At 41.4% G+C, this 15244-nt stretch overlaps 1 protein-coding gene across 1 annotated transcript in view; it reads left to right on the forward strand.

Annotated features, from left to right (window-relative positions):
* ALG13 (ALG13, UDP-N-acetylglucosaminyltransferase subunit) overlaps positions 1-6626 on the forward strand; it is a 30124-nt gene extending 23498 nt beyond the window's left edge. Inside the window, exons 25-27 of the mRNA XM_010569149.1 lie at positions 4137-4177; positions 5002-5185; positions 6343-6626. Coding sequence (XP_010567451.1) covers positions 4137-4177; positions 5002-5185; positions 6343-6608 — 491 coding nt within the window. The 3' untranslated portion in view covers positions 6609-6626. The remainder of the gene's footprint in view (positions 1-4136; positions 4178-5001; positions 5186-6342) is intronic.
* Positions 6627-15244: the final 8618 nt, after the last annotated feature.

Genomic DNA, 15244 nt, shown 5'->3' on the forward strand with positions numbered 1-15244 from the left:
GGTGGAGAATGCTGTGAGGCCCAAGCGTGCCACCATTGCATCGCTGCACACATCTCGAGAGGCAGATAAAACTGTTGTGTGCCACAGTGTCTTGTCTTAACTGATAAGGATTGTTGGCTGTGTGTTGGTTGTGTCCCTCCTCTGGCAGGGAGCATGGGGGGAAGCTATTTTTGTCAGTAGTGTGGTCAAGCTAGAGGTAAGCTGTAGCCTACTCTGAAGAGCAGCAGTGCAAAACTGGCTGTCTGTTAACATTTTTGCTGTTGAAGTAGTAGGTATATCTCTGCACATTGGTTGAAATACATAAACTTTTAAAATATCCCCCCCCCCCCATACACTGGGTATGTTGAAAGTCTGTGTATCATAGCTGGCTTATTCTAACAGCCATCTATAGATACAGGAGATGACATGGTTATATCAGACTTAACTACTTTTAGTTCAAGTTCCTGAATCTCCCATGTTCTCTGTTGGTGTAGAGAGTAGTTTTTCATTCATGGGTGAGTGGGGGAATGAACTGGCTGCATATATGTAGGGTCTGTGAAATCCAAGTGTTCCTTTTTACACTCTTTTGAAAAGTGTAGTTTTGCTATAACTGCCTGACTTGCTTTCCTCCCCACCTCCCCCCAAAAAAACCCCAAACATCCCTGTAACTGACTGCATTTTAGGTATATGGCAGTTGCAGCTTTTATTGCATCAGACTGTAAAGCTTTTGGCTTTTATTCCAAAATCTGTTACTTGAAGATGGAGCATAAAGTGTTTTAGTAATGCAAAATGTTTTCATGCTTCATTTGACGTATTGCCATCTAAAGTAGCTCTGTTGTCCCTCTGTGGGCCTTTCCTCAATGTACTAATCCTAGAGGGCTACTTTTGGGTAAGGTAGAGCTGCTCTTGGTATCTACAGTTCAGGTAGCTACATCTGTTAGGTTGCAGAAGAACTTTGGGCTGAAATGGTATGGAGTCTTTTAGCTGCATTTACCATGTAACATGCTTGTCTTGTCAGAAGTCGATCTGGAGAAAGGCAGGTTCCAAAACACTATGGCCGTGTGCTGCTTTCACAGGTACTGCTAATGTGGTCTGTAGTAACTCTGCTCTCTTGCAGGTGCTCTCAATTCATGGTTTTGTTAATCTTGAATACTCTGTTTACACTTCCCTGCTGCATTAGTATTGCTCTAGATGATACTATGCGCACATCAGTGTTAATGGTTTTCAGCTTTAGTTGAATGCCCTTAACTGAGGCTCTCAGCACTTAGGAGGGTTGGGTGTTAAGTGTACTGACAAGAATCTGGAGTGGATGTGGATTAATAACCTCTTCAGACCCTGCCTGTAGCTCTTCAGCTGAGTCACTCCACATAATACTGGCCATATTCTTCTTGGCATAGACTCTAGAAATTTTGTTAAGGATTTTCAGGTTGGTAGTTAACAAGGAATTGCATGTAGCATTTATGTTGACACACTGCTTGGTGTAGTATAATCTCTATGGCCTTTAAGTTAAGAAATCCAGAAGCTTTGGAGTAGTGTGGGGTAAAGTATGTGGGTACACTTGACCTAGAGTTCTGTGCACTTAGCTGGAGATGGCATGGTATAGGTGGGGGGTATGACTTGTCAACAGGCTGAAGTCCTGGACTTGGGAGGAAACCCTGCCCTGTGCCTTAGTGTTACTTGGTACATCTGCATTTGTTCCAGTTTTCACAGTCTCTGAGATCTTTTTTTTAATGGATCTTAGGGCTTGTGAAACATGTTTATTAACTTGGTGACCTTAGGTGTCCTACCCTTGCCTGCTCCCTTGTACTTGAAGGAGCTGTTGATAAAAGACCGCTTGATATTACTGTGTTCCAGAGACTGCAGTAGTGCTCAGGGTTGACCAGAGCTTCCCATCAGCACAGTAAAAATTCTATCATGATTTTTGTCCTGATGCATTGTGAGATGAGATTTTTATAAGTAGTCAACATGGTCTTTATGTTTTCATGTTGGGGTAGTTCACTTTTTTGGCTTAGCTATTGCTTCATAAGGTAGTCATGTTTTAGCGAAGATTGACTTGATTTCTAGACATCTAAAAGAGGAATATAAACAAAAACTGGTCTCCTACTGTACTGGCTTCTGTTCCAGCATTCCACAGACGTCAGTATTTCCAGTATCAGTTTGTCACTTCAGTCTCCCAGCTCTCCTTTGTACTGTTATCATTGCTGCTATGAAGCAGCTGTTTCATTCGGCTCTTATGCTTGTTTTGCATAGATTTGCATAAACAATTGAAGAATGAGATCAGATTTTTTTTAAAAAAACCAAAACCCACAACAACTTGTTCCAAACATGGATGCAGTTTCAGCTAGATACTAAGAAGTTGGCATTTGTGTTAGCCTTTGGGTTATTTTTAATATTTTACTGACTGGTCAGCATCATAGCCAATCACCAGCACTTTCAGGAGTAAGCTTACAGCTGTTAGATGTAAGGAAGGATCTGTGTGCACTTCCTAAAATAGCTGCATGGATTGTTGCCCTGATCAGATATGCTGCTGAACAGTAGAAGAGTTGAGAACTGGCAGCAGCCACAGAGGAGCAAATCCTCGTGCATTTCAAGACTGGCCATTTGCATTTCTGTTGCTGTGCCTATCTGAAGCAAAATATGATGCGTAGAAGAGCAGCTGGGAAAGTGTGCATGCATAGTAGATGGGTGGACAGGGGAGCAATGTGGAGCCAAGGCCCTGGTCTAGAGGGAAGTGGGTAGGTGGTAAGAAGATGGTATATATGGTAACTCTGAAGGTGTTGCTAAGTTGAAGCCCTTAGTGGCTTGCTCCTTTTGAGTTGTCTCCCTGCTTTCCCTTTCAGTTCCCAGCAGTACTAAAGCAAAGTCTGCGCGTGTGCATGCATGTGCAAACCTACTGCTGTGGAATAGGTGACTTGCTCTCCCTGAGCATTTAAAACAAATCTGTATTTGAATCTGAGTATTTGAATCTGAGAAATCAACAATGTCTCTTGTGCACAGTTCCAGAACTGTGTCACAGGGTTAAAATGTGCTCTCTTTTTTTCTTTTCAATGGTCAACTTTAAAGGTTTAAAACTGCTTCACTGTTTTTGGACAGTTGGAAATGTATTTCCAAGTTCAAAACCCTGTTGTTCTTGGATAGTGGTTTCAAGGTTCGTCCATACATCTGGGATTGCTTCTCAGCATGTCATGTATTTGCCTGGGGGCAAATTATTCAGTTCATGGAAGGCAGAAGTAAAAGACTGCTTGCAAGAAAGCAGGGAACTGAGTACCCTTGTGAGGAAGGGGAAGGAGGGAATATATTCCTTATTCCTCCCCCTCCTCCATTTTCTGACTTGATAGGACAACTGGGGGGACCCCAGAACTAGGTCAGAAGGTCTTAGGATTGCTGCATATGACACATCTCTGTGGTCATTGTTCAGCAAAGCTCTGAAGATGGAGATAGTGGCAGAGCCAGACTTCACACTGGCCAGAAACCGTGTGAAGCTGGAGCCTCCATGGAGTTGGCCTGTTGCCTCGCATGCCAGCCCCGTATGGGTATTTGCAATATGTATGCAGAGTGTGTATCTAATGCGTATACATTGGGGGTGGATTGTCACTCGTGTATGAGAAGGCTGCTCCTGCCTGTCTGTGTGCTCCCAAACCCTTTCTCATTTCTGTAGTGAGGAAAGGAGGGAGTACTTGTAGTGGTCAACTTGATTTAGGGGCTCATAATCAAATTCTTATTTGATAAAATACTTTTTCCTCTAAAAATGCAGCCTTAATAGGAAGCCAGAGTTGCTTAAGTCCTCGTTGCTTTGACAGGGGAGACTTGTAACAACACTGACAATTATCACTTGAGTAATCAAGATGAATAAACGTTAAATTAAAGCTAATGTAATCATTGAAGTTTGATAGTAAGTTGGTCAGACAAATGCTCTACTATTGCACAAATAGCTAACTGGATTAACTGAAAAAGATAAAGTAGGTTTAACAACTATTTATATTCAAGATGTATTCTTTACCCTTGCAACTTTAAAGAAAAGTAGTGCTAAAATTCATTCATTCACTTATTCACTGAGTAAGAGTAACTTAAAATAAAATGCTCTTAATGTGTGTAAATTTCTTTTGCTTCTTGGTTTATGCTCTTCTGCTCTTTAATGTCATAACCTTTCCTTTCAGATACGAAGGTCTTGCGGTATTATTTTAATCTGGGATTGCAAGTAAGTGCTTTTAAAATGAGTATAAAAAATTGCCTCTCAAAACTGTTTTTCTTGACAAATGTACTGATGTATTTAAGACTTCCAAGCGTGCTAAATGTACATCCTGTGCACTTGACTATTAATACATATAGGCTTGCTTGGTGGAGATTAACGGCTTGGGAAGTGAAGCACATTAGTATGTGTGTTTAGTTGTTTTACTTTGGGTTGTGGTGGTGGGTTTTTTTTGTTTTTGTGGAGAATGGTGGATAAATACTGTTTTTTCCCTCAAGATAAGGGAGGAACCCAAGCCATTCTTAAGAAAAGGTGTGTACCTAGACAAGACATCAAAGACCATTTAGACGTGTGTGGTTTGAGTCTTCTAGGACTTGTACAACAGTGTTCAGACTGGTTAGCGCTATTTCTCCATGTTCTGTGACCTCTTGCTCTGCTGAAGAGTTGTCTCTGCACCAGCAGTCATATGCAGTGTCAGTGCTGCTGCTGCTCAGGGCAGTAAAAGAAGTAATGTCAGCTTCTTCAATTGAAGAAATAAGAAAAATGTCTTTGAATATGACAAAGTTGATAGGTGGGAATCTTTCTCTGTGAAGATTTCTGACACAACAGCAATGTGGAACTGAGGTGGCTATTGCTGCAGGTATTGCAGTATGTTTTCTGGTAGGCAGTATTGGGTTGCTTTGGTATGTGTAGTATCTTAAGGGGCTAGGAAGGAAAAAATGCACTTCTTGGGAGCTTTAGATCTGAAACTAGCAGTGATTTGGAGGAGGGATGGAGAGTATGTGGTTGTATGCATGACCTTGTGGGTTGTTTTTTTTTTCCTTTTCTCCAAGTATTATCATCAGAGCTATTGGCCTTCCATGGTGTATGTACAGCCAGCGCTGCCACCATCGCCTGTGGAAGTTTATCCAGCATATGCTGAGCCAGCTCCTGTCCTAGATCAGTCAGTACCTCAGGTCTACACTGATGCTGGGCGAACTGAAATCCACCACGTTCCCTTGGAAGCACCTGCAAATGGTTAGTATTTAAGTGTTATACCACAGACACAACTAATGAGAAGTGAGGGAACAGGTTTTCAGAGCATGACTGCTCCATAGGAGCTGCTTGCCTGCAGCTTTGCTTTCCTGTAGGAAGCGTGAGGTTGGGAGGACATAGAGTACACCTTGTAAGGGGTTAACACAAATTCCTCTGCCATCTGTGGTACTACTTGAAGTATGGCGGAGTCACTGGTGTAGCCACCAATGTGTAAAGGGCTTTCTAAAGCCATAAAAGGGAAGTAGTAATCCTTTCTAGACCTGTACTAGGTACGCTACCTTTAACTTAGGGGAACTCTGTCTAAAACTGTGAAGGAATCTCTTTGCTTACTGATAAGCAAATAGTGATGGTATCAAAACAGAATGCCTGTATTTAAAGGAGGGAGTTGAGTTTTGGCAAGCACTGAGCACTGGTACTTCAGCTCCAGGGCAATTTTTAAAAGGAAGATGTTGCAAGCCTTGTTTTTAGGCTCAGCGTGCTGAGCTGTTACCTCTTGTGTAGCCATTATTGCTAGCTGTGTCTCTTACTGTGCATAAGATTTACAGCAAGACTTAGTTTCACCGGGTGGCTTTGTAGCAAGCTTGTAGATCCGCTTGGCAGGAAACAGGATGATTGTATTAAATGAGGAAAAAGATGTCAAAAAGGTCAGATGCCTAGCTCATTAAAATCTATGGAACATGGCAAACTGTTGGAAAGGAGTGCATCATAACAAAACTGTTGCTCAGAGGCATACAGGCTTATTGCTCTGCTAATGCTTCCGCCTGCTCAGCTAGGGTGGTTCTTTTGCATAGATTAGTGTCATATGGTCAGAGATCAAACAGGGAAAAAATATATTAGCTCTCTATCTGAGTTTGTCTTGAAAGCTGACGCTCCAAAGCAGAAGGCAGCTAAGCAATTCTTGGAACAGGGTTTAGTGAGAAGATGAGCAAGTTTGTCCTCTAGTTGTAACTTGGAACCCAAAATGATTTTGACCCCTCCATTAGAAGGGACATACATGGGCATAAAATTGTCATCTAAATGGCTTTTCCGTTTTGGCCACCACAGTAATGCTGTGTTCATGGTAATGCAAGTCTGCATAAAAAAGGCCATAGATATGGTAAAATATGGTGTGTGTGTGTATTTTGTTCTGTTCTTTTAAGGTAACTTTCAAAATGCAGAGCCTCCACCCCTGTCCTACGGGCCAGTATATTACCCAGTCGTGTCGGACCCCTTCAGCCAGCAATCTCTTCCTGGGTTTGATTCTTTAGTACCTGCCTATCGCTATATTAGTGCCTGGCATCCAGTAAATGCACCGTATGGAAATTCTCCACAAATTGCTAATGCTGTAAGTTCTGGACCGCTGCACCAGGTCAGCTATATTGCCTCACCTAACCCTGCACCTCATGATGTGCCTCAAGGAATGTAAATCTGGGAGCTATAAGCTCACTTCTTGCCCTTGGTTTCTCTTGTATCTTGTTTGTCAACTCTGTGTGTTAATACTGTTTTGTAAACGCTACCCTGTCTTGGTGGGCTGGTTCAGTTGATTAAACTGCATTCAAATTTCATGTTTCTCTTTAGGTTTATGCTAGTGATTGTTGACTTGACAAGATGTTGTTTTAGTCGATTACATAGGAAAGCATAGGAAAAGAGTATACATACACAAACTGTAGTGCAGGGAACACAAAGCTTGGTTTTGACTACATAAAATATGTGTAAAAACCATATGCTATCACTAAAGGAATGTTGCATCATGTACCTCTGTGAGGGGTTGCACTGGAACACTGAGACACCTGGTTCTTGTTTAAGCACTGAAATAGGCTGCCATTACAACTACAGGTAGAAATTGGGCACAGGGTTGTTAGAGGATGAAAGTGTTTGAAATAGGTTGGCTTTCTCAGATTTTTCAAAACAAAGCTTCTTTGCCACTAGCGGTCACATATTTGTAATAGCTGTATTTCTTCTGTCTAATTTCATTCTGCGTAGGTTTTGTGACTCTTGAAAGTGTAAGACTACTGTTTTGGTCTGTTGTATATTGCTGTATGTTTGTAATTTGTTTTGTGAAAGCTGTTGCACAAGTGGTGGTAGTCTTGGTGTTTAATTTGCACTGACAGCACAAAATAAAAGCATTGAACACATGAAAACGAGTGGTCATTTATCACTGGCAGGTTACGTTTCTGATGGTTGGACATCTGACAGCCTGGGCCAAAGAAATGTCGTTGTCTTGTGTGGGGTAAGGCTTCTTCAGCCTTCTATGAGAAAGTAGCAAAAGCTTTCAGCGTGAGAAGGAGGCGCAGTGGAAAACTCTAGCTGTGTTTTTGTTGGTAAGTTTAGGAAGAAAACATTTAGTCTGTGCATGTGAACTGCAGTTCTTTCAAATGACTGTCTGCAAAGGCTCTGTCCTTGATAGAAACTTGCTCTGTACGTGCAAAATCCACAAGGACCGGGTGCGAGTTGGGCTCTGCCTGCAGTCCTGGGGGCATCATGGTGGCATAGCTCTGTCCTGGGCTAACAGAGAAGGGCACCAGTGTGGGTTATGCCGGCTCAGTGCCAGAGGCACTGAAAGGAGCAAAGACCCTTATTTAACAAATCTTCTTGACTTTCACATGACTTCAGCATTTGGGTGTCTGAGCTGGATTTTGAAAGCTATGCCTGACAGATCTTGTAGGGAATTTTGAGTCCTCCAAATTCAAACATAGCCTGTTTTAGATAAAGAGGTTAAGTTGGTAGCTTCAGATGGTGGCACAATTGCCATATGCCAAAGTTGAAATCAACTCTATGGGCCCATACTACTGTTTAGTGATTTCTTCTTTTTTTTTTTTCTTTGTGTGTGTGTGGTGGTGAAAAGGTGATTGACTGCAGAATTGGGAGGGGGGAAAAAGTAGGTTTCCTTCAGTATCCCTTGTAAGTAATCATGTAAGCAGAAACATAGGAAAAAATGACTCCTTACAATTTTATCTTAAATTCATGCAGCACTTCTGGTGTTGATCCTATTTCCTTAAAACTCTTGAGACCTTTTTTTTTCCTTTCATAAGAGAAGGTGGTAATATAATCCTCTGTCAGGAGGGTTGCAGGCTTGGCTTTTGGTTTGTCTCCTCAAATCTCTAATTGCTGTACGTTTAACTTGGCAATTTAATAATGGCTTTTCAAGATGGAGGAGCCAGGTAGAAAGTCAAAGCATGATGAAAATGACACCCAAATAGCAAATTTGATTATGAGCTGCTGTGCTGTTTAAAAAACCAAACAAACAAAACCAAACCCAAACAGAACAAAGTAATTGGTGGCAGTTAGGACTTTGGCCGTTGTATTTCTGCCTCCAGAGGAGCACTTGACTTGCCCAGACATTTCTCAGAAAAGGGAGAAGTTCCTACTGGATTTTTTTTCTCCTTTCTCTGAAAAAGCATTTACTAGACTAACCTCTTAAAGGGACCAGTAAAGCATGTGACTTATTTTATGAACTTTAAAGTAGAACAGATTCAAGAAGTACAGTTTCCATGGTGGAGTCATGAAGTGTGTTTCCGCATCAGTCACGAGTGCCATCTGTCATATCCCAAACAGCTGCTGTCAAGCACCGAAGTCAGTATCTTCTACTTTCAGGCTTTAGCTATGAATAATGCCTCCTTTCTTCTGCTGTCACTGAGACAGCCTTGCTTTTTTCTATACAAATGGTTATTCTAGCTAAGTGTTGGTCTCGTCTCTTCTGGTATTAGTTTGTATCCTGAAGTCAACTTTTTTTTAATTGGAAACACTGACTGATAATTCTGGTATGGAGTCAAGTTTTTTGCATGTTTTTGCTTACCCTTCTAGTAGCTGGATTATTCAGCATTAGCTATGGCTATCATGGCCGTGTTGGCCACTTTGATATACAGGAAAATTGCATTAATTGATATAATAATGTATGTAATATGTGGCCAATTAACTTATTTATGGATTTGATACACACAGGTACCTCTGTGAATTGATAGATGTATTTTTGCCAGGGCTGTTTAGGCTCAAAATTAACTTTTTGAACTAGCAAGCAGGGGCTGTGGGGAACAGTTAGCAGCATGTCCTGGAGCTGGTTGATGCACGCTCTCCCTAGGTCAGGGAGTGCTACTTTCTTACTAACAGCAAAAGAGCTTAGAATTGTACAGAAATTTAAGTGAATGCTGGAGTCTTTTCTTTTGAATTCTGCTTTCCTGAGTTGTGTTGCACTACAATAGCTCTACATCACTTACTAAAGCAGCTGCTAAAAAAGCCACAGCTCTACCTAAAACAGCTAACCTGCTTCATACGTCAGCCATTTCCTCATCTAGAAATTACTATGTCTGGCTGCAGCATCCCTGTACTGATAATATTCCTAGTTTTGTGGTTAAGTGTTCTGGTGGCTAATTGCTACAAAACAGTTGCCTCTTGAAAGGCTATAAGATAATTCACATCAAAATTACACAGAATTCTGGGGGTTTGAGAGGGGTTATTTTGGGGGGGAGGGCGGTGTATGCGTGGTCTGCGGGTGCCAAGATGTGGGCTCATGGTCTTTTTTTTGTGGGGAACCCAGCGTCAGCCTGGTGATCATCCAGACTTGTTTACTTTGGCACACGGTTTGATTATTGCTCTGTTACAATTTGGTACCACCCTAATGCTCTGGGTTTTTCATGCCCAGCAGAATTGTCATGAATGGGGGTAGTGGGATATAGCTTGCAGCTATAAGCATATTTTATCTTTAAATAGAAGCACAAAAAAATCCATGAGTATTGATTTCTATTGGGAACAATTATTTTCCTTCAGACTTTTTTTTTCTTTCTTGGGCTTCTTGAGGTATGTTGCATAATAAGTTTTAAAGCAAGGATTTGATCCTGAAATGTGTTTTTCACTTTTCTTTATTTTTTGTGGATGGGTTTTCAGCCTTTGAAAGGGAGAACAGAAGAGTCGTGCAGCCAAGTCTGTGCTAGTCATGCTCGCCGCCTTCTTTTCCACACCATGTTTTTATATATGAAAGGCAGGGGCTCAAATTAAATTAACACCTGAAGGATGTGCAGGAAGGATCCATGAGCTGGCAGTGCCACAGTGTGCTCTCTTCAGATGTGAGCACTTCTGATTTCGTAGCCCTTATAAACAGCCTCAGAGACGAGCCTTTTCTGAAGCCGCAGGATGAAAGAAGCAGTGATCAACCACAGTTCTTGTGCTTTGGGGTGTGAGCTTCTTGTCTTTTTGTCACTCTTCTAAACTGCTGCAAATCTTTCTGCCCTTAGAAGGAGCAGGCTTCGGTCTGGCCGCGTTTGCCTGCAGGTCTCCAGATGCCAGAGCGTACTTCTGTTCTCTGAGCACCGCTTGCTACACGGTAAAGTAAAAGCATGGTATTTTGGCAGAGGTGCTTGGGTCTTGCACCAAAGGAGGTGCCAAGCCTGTGCCCTGTTGCAGTCAGGCTGCGAGCGCTGCCCTCCTGGTGCGTACCCCACTCCTCCTCTGTCCCATGCCGCACAGCCTGCCCCCGCAGCCGGGGTATCGCTGGTCCTGCTTTAGTCTCTGTGTGTTAACACCCGTTACGTTACTGCTGTTTGCCAGAGGGATGAGTGTTTTTCTGAAGTCTTTTGAATTGTAAAATCCATCTGTTATTGAAGATAATTATTATAAATACTGTAGAGAAAAACCACGCCGATTCTGCCTGCCAGCAGCGTTAGCCTGCTGGGCTATCACCGGCTGTTGCTCCTGTGCTCTGTTTTCCCCTTGGTCACATAAGAACACCAAACTGATTCTTACAGCAAGTTGTTTTTCTAGCTCAGTTGTTTTGTTTTACTCTTAGCTTCCAGTGTTCCCTCTGCAGTGCTGCTGGATACCTTTCTCTTTTATAAAATTACACCATAGAAGACTGCATTATGTATGGAAGATATTCAACATACAAATCCAGACCCAGACTTCCAAGTAACTGCTTTTTTCATAAGGGAGGAAGATAAAGCTCTTGAAGCAGGGCTTTATAGCTTTGAAATAAGATCAGAGTTTAGATTTTGCAGGGTAGGCCTGTATCTAGAAACTCCTACACATGATCAAGTCACTGCTGCTTACCAGATTTCACAGTCAGCTCAGTTGCGGCAAGTATGAAATAGTTCAGCCAGTATGAGCCATAGGCTGAGAGCATGTACACAGGCAGCTACTGCAATTTAGTCATCTCCGCCAGTGTGGTGATCTGCAGGAACAGGAACGTGTGCCTGAGTCCTGACAGGGAGTTTTTATGTGTTGGGTTCAGTTTACGGTAGCGCTTTTATTCCAGATGCTAAATCTTGCCTTCCCTGCAACAGGTGAACATTTTGCCGCTAGCTTCGGGGTGCTGGGGTTTACCCCAAGATAAATGTCATTCTGTTCTTATAGCTGTGATGACTGCTCAACTTCGTTGTGTGAGAGAAAATGTTTTTTTTAAGAGAAAGTGAAATATCCTCTAATGATGAAATTAATGGACCATCTAACTCCCTCTACCCTTTCCTTTATATATTTTTCCTGTTCCCTACCCTGCCTATTTGCATTTTCCAATCAAATCTAAAACTATGGTTTCTGACTTCTTAAACCAGTACTTTTTAAATATGTATCATAGTTGAAAGCACAAAATCTTAGTGCTAATGTTTGTGGTGATTATGTGAATGCGTGATTTGTATTACTTTTCAGGAAGTACAAGTAAGAGGAGATAAAATACATTGCAACACTTCTTCCCCTGCCTCCCACCTCCCTGGTCAAATCTGGTATTTTCTGCTGCAGCACATCTGTCTGCCTCTGCAGGGACAGCTGAGGGGATGGAAGTCATTTTCAGGTGCAGTTTGGTTCCTGTTTCTGGGATAGGAAGCCCAGCTGGGGATTTGGGGTGCCTTAACTTTGAACTTTTAGGCTTTCTGATGTGAGTGGGAATGTACACATGCAACTTTGAAATGTCCTTTTCTCTTAAGAAAAAAAAAAAAAGTAGCCTTCTGTCTTTATGTGGGTATTTAAAATTCTGTAGCTGTGGATCACTGTGGTGCTGGGCTTTGCTCCAGCTTTTGGCAGGGACTGTGTTTATTTCTGTGTGTGTCCACATTGTCTCTTTTGTGCAGAAGCCTTCTGCATTTAAAGGAAAGGGATACTGCCATTGTTTAACTTGAGGAAACTCTTATTTTACTGGAGGCTTGACCAAGAGCCTTTGGTAGTTGATGGAAACCTTTTGAAATGTATCTGCATGCCTCCAGTGCTTTAATGAGATTTGCCTGGACGACAGCTTTACGTGAGCAAATTACATAAATACAGTTATATGTTGTTGCTTAATGACTCTTTTACACTATTACCTATATTGCTGTATATTGCAGTGTGGTGATGTAGTTGTGCTCATAGAAGATACCTTTGGGGAGCAAATTAAAAAGGAGTTACACTTAGACTTCTTTGTACAGGAGTGGTTGCCTTCATGCGGTGCATTTTATTTACCAACACTTCCAGTGGTTTGCTATTTTCTGTTGTAGACAGGATATAATGAATGTTTTGGGGTTGTGGTTTTGGTTTTTTGGTTTTTTTTTTTTTCCCCATAGCCAGGTGTTGTTCAGCTCTTGGCTGTGAACGCTCGCTCCAATTTGGGTGGCCGACTTCATTGTAGATAAGCTGTGCTGTGTCTTTTTTATGTAAATACCAATATAAGTTGTTCTAGAATTGGAGCCCTTAAGTGCTCCTCTGACCACTGACAGCCCTTGAGAATTCTGTGGTGAATACGATCTTAAAAAACTATGAAATGTCAGATCTATTGCTGTTCATAAATGTTTATTATCAATAGGCAGCTGGAAATGTTACATCTGAAAAGGTAGAAACACCTTGAATTTCAATAGGCTTACATTTCTGGGAAAAAAATTAAATGCTTTTTTTTCAGTTTACAGTTAAGCTAAAAATACACATAAAATAAATAATTTTATTTATTATGTACACCATTTCATTTTTACATGTTATACGAGGGTATGACATGGAGTCTGCACTACGGACAGAAGAGATGCAAGTAGAAAAGTACATAAAACTAAGCGTCTGTTTTTGCTTTTTGCTCTTCTCCTTTTCTCCCCCCCACTTTCTCTAGGGGTGGCTATTACTACCCAACTGGCAAATGCTGAGGTCCCCACTCTCTCTTTACGTACGCAAAATTCTTACAACATCTAAAAGCTCTTTTGCCTGGAAAAGGCCATCAAGTTTTTGACCAAAACTAAAATAAAAAAGGAAGAGGGGAAAAAAAAAAATAAAGCCTCACTGTTTTTATCCCATGAAGTAAAATGGCATTTTAAAATATGCTCAGGTGTAAAACCGTTTCTGTGATAGCTTTTTTTAATGAAGATTTAATTTGATATTAAAACTTGATTGCTAAAAAACCTGTTTGCAGAGTAAGCCCAGGTCTCTAGGGCTTGCCATATAGAAAAGAGAGTACTGAAACATCTGCTGTCCGTGGTTTCTCAAAGATCTCTAGCCCTCTAGTTCCCAGACCCACCTATAAACAGTAGTTTTTAAATAAGACTGTACAATACCCAAAAAATAGCTAGACCAAAAAGTGCCCCCTTGCTCAAAAACAACTATTTATAGTCAAAAGGCATTTCACTCTGTTGGCTAAAGGTATCACAGTGTTCTGTTAGCTAATGTGCTAAAAGGCCAGCTCCTTGATTGATCATGTCTTGTCCCAAGCACATGGTTTCTGCTGGCTTAGGACTTACTGCTGATATGGAAATGCTTTAAACTGGAAAGGGGAAAAAAACCAAACCAAAACAAACCACCCCAAAACAAACAAAATAAGCCATGCTGAAGGAGGATGTGCTAGCCAGGAGGAATGGGCTGCACTGTCTTGCGTAGTCGGTGAGCCATGGATCAAGAAGGGTCTGTATGTAAAGAACGAGCTCCAGGATCAATTTGGCCTTTAAAATTGTGGGTGGTTTGAGCTAGGTTAGGGCATTTCTGTTGCTGTTATGGTTGGGTTTTTTGGTTTGTTTTGCACACCTTAAAAAAACAGAGCAGTAAAAGTATTTCCCTGAAGCATAAAATACTATCAAACATTCAGAAGATAAGGATCGAATGCTTCCGCTTTTTAAATTTACCTTTTTAGACAAAGCATGTTTTGTTTTTAAAACACTTGTTCTTGGTCATGAAGTTACTCCAGAGCAGTAGTTGTTCTGGGTGGAGACAATTATGTGAATAATATATAAATGACTTGTTTGTAAGAGTGTAATGGCCTGAAATGGGGAAAGAAGTAGTGTGAAAATGAAATTGAATCAAATTACGAATGTTTAGAAAATATACTAGTGTGGCTAGCCTGGAGTGTTCCCTGCTTGCTCCTCCTCCTCCAAAAAAAAAATCCAATAAGGGACTGACTTTATAGTTGTTAGGTTTCAAGTTACACAGTCACTGAAAACTACAGATTATTTTGGTAACAGCTTATTTTAGATGCTCCTCCAGTGAGCTGATTTATTATTCACTGTAGTCTCACTGATTCCAATTAATTTTACCATTACATGAATGAGAGTCATCAGTGCTTCCAGCACACCTGGGCTGCAACCTGCTGTGCTGCCTGCCCTGGCCAGCTGAGTCTGAGGAAGAGGTCCTTGCAGTGCACCCACCCCAAAAACAGCTCCAGAGAGTTTTTACTTAAGTAATGACTTTAATTCATCACAGGCTGCCCTAGTGGTTTGGATGTTTTTGCTTATTTTTTGCCATTCTGTTAGTGGAATTGCAACAGTGGTGGTGGAGTGAACCTGTTTCTTTGGAAATCAGCCTTTGAGGGGGCACAGAGCTTTCTCATGGATGTGTCTGTGGAAAAGTGTTAGCACGCTGCAGGACAAGTTAACTGGTTGAAGGAGAATTCAGCCAGAAATTAAACCAAAATTGCACCTCTTCCTGGTTAACTGAAGTATGCTTTTCTTTGGGCTTTTGGCCTTTCGAAAAGGAAAGTAGAAATATCAAAGCAAAGCTGAGAATTCCCAAGGGAAGTGGGACATATGCTTAATGGTGTGAGAGCAGCAGGTGCTCATGTAGTTTTCAAACTGCTAGAAAAGCCAGCAGTAAATCAGATCCTTGCTCACACTATTAGTAACTGTCCAAATAGCCGGTGCGGAT

The sequence above is a fragment of the Haliaeetus leucocephalus genome, unplaced genomic scaffold (genome assembly GCF_000737465.1).
Source record: "Haliaeetus leucocephalus isolate CR32 unplaced genomic scaffold, Haliaeetus_leucocephalus-4.0 Scaffold262, whole genome shotgun sequence".
Taxonomy (NCBI): domain Eukaryota; kingdom Metazoa; phylum Chordata; class Aves; order Accipitriformes; family Accipitridae; genus Haliaeetus; species Haliaeetus leucocephalus.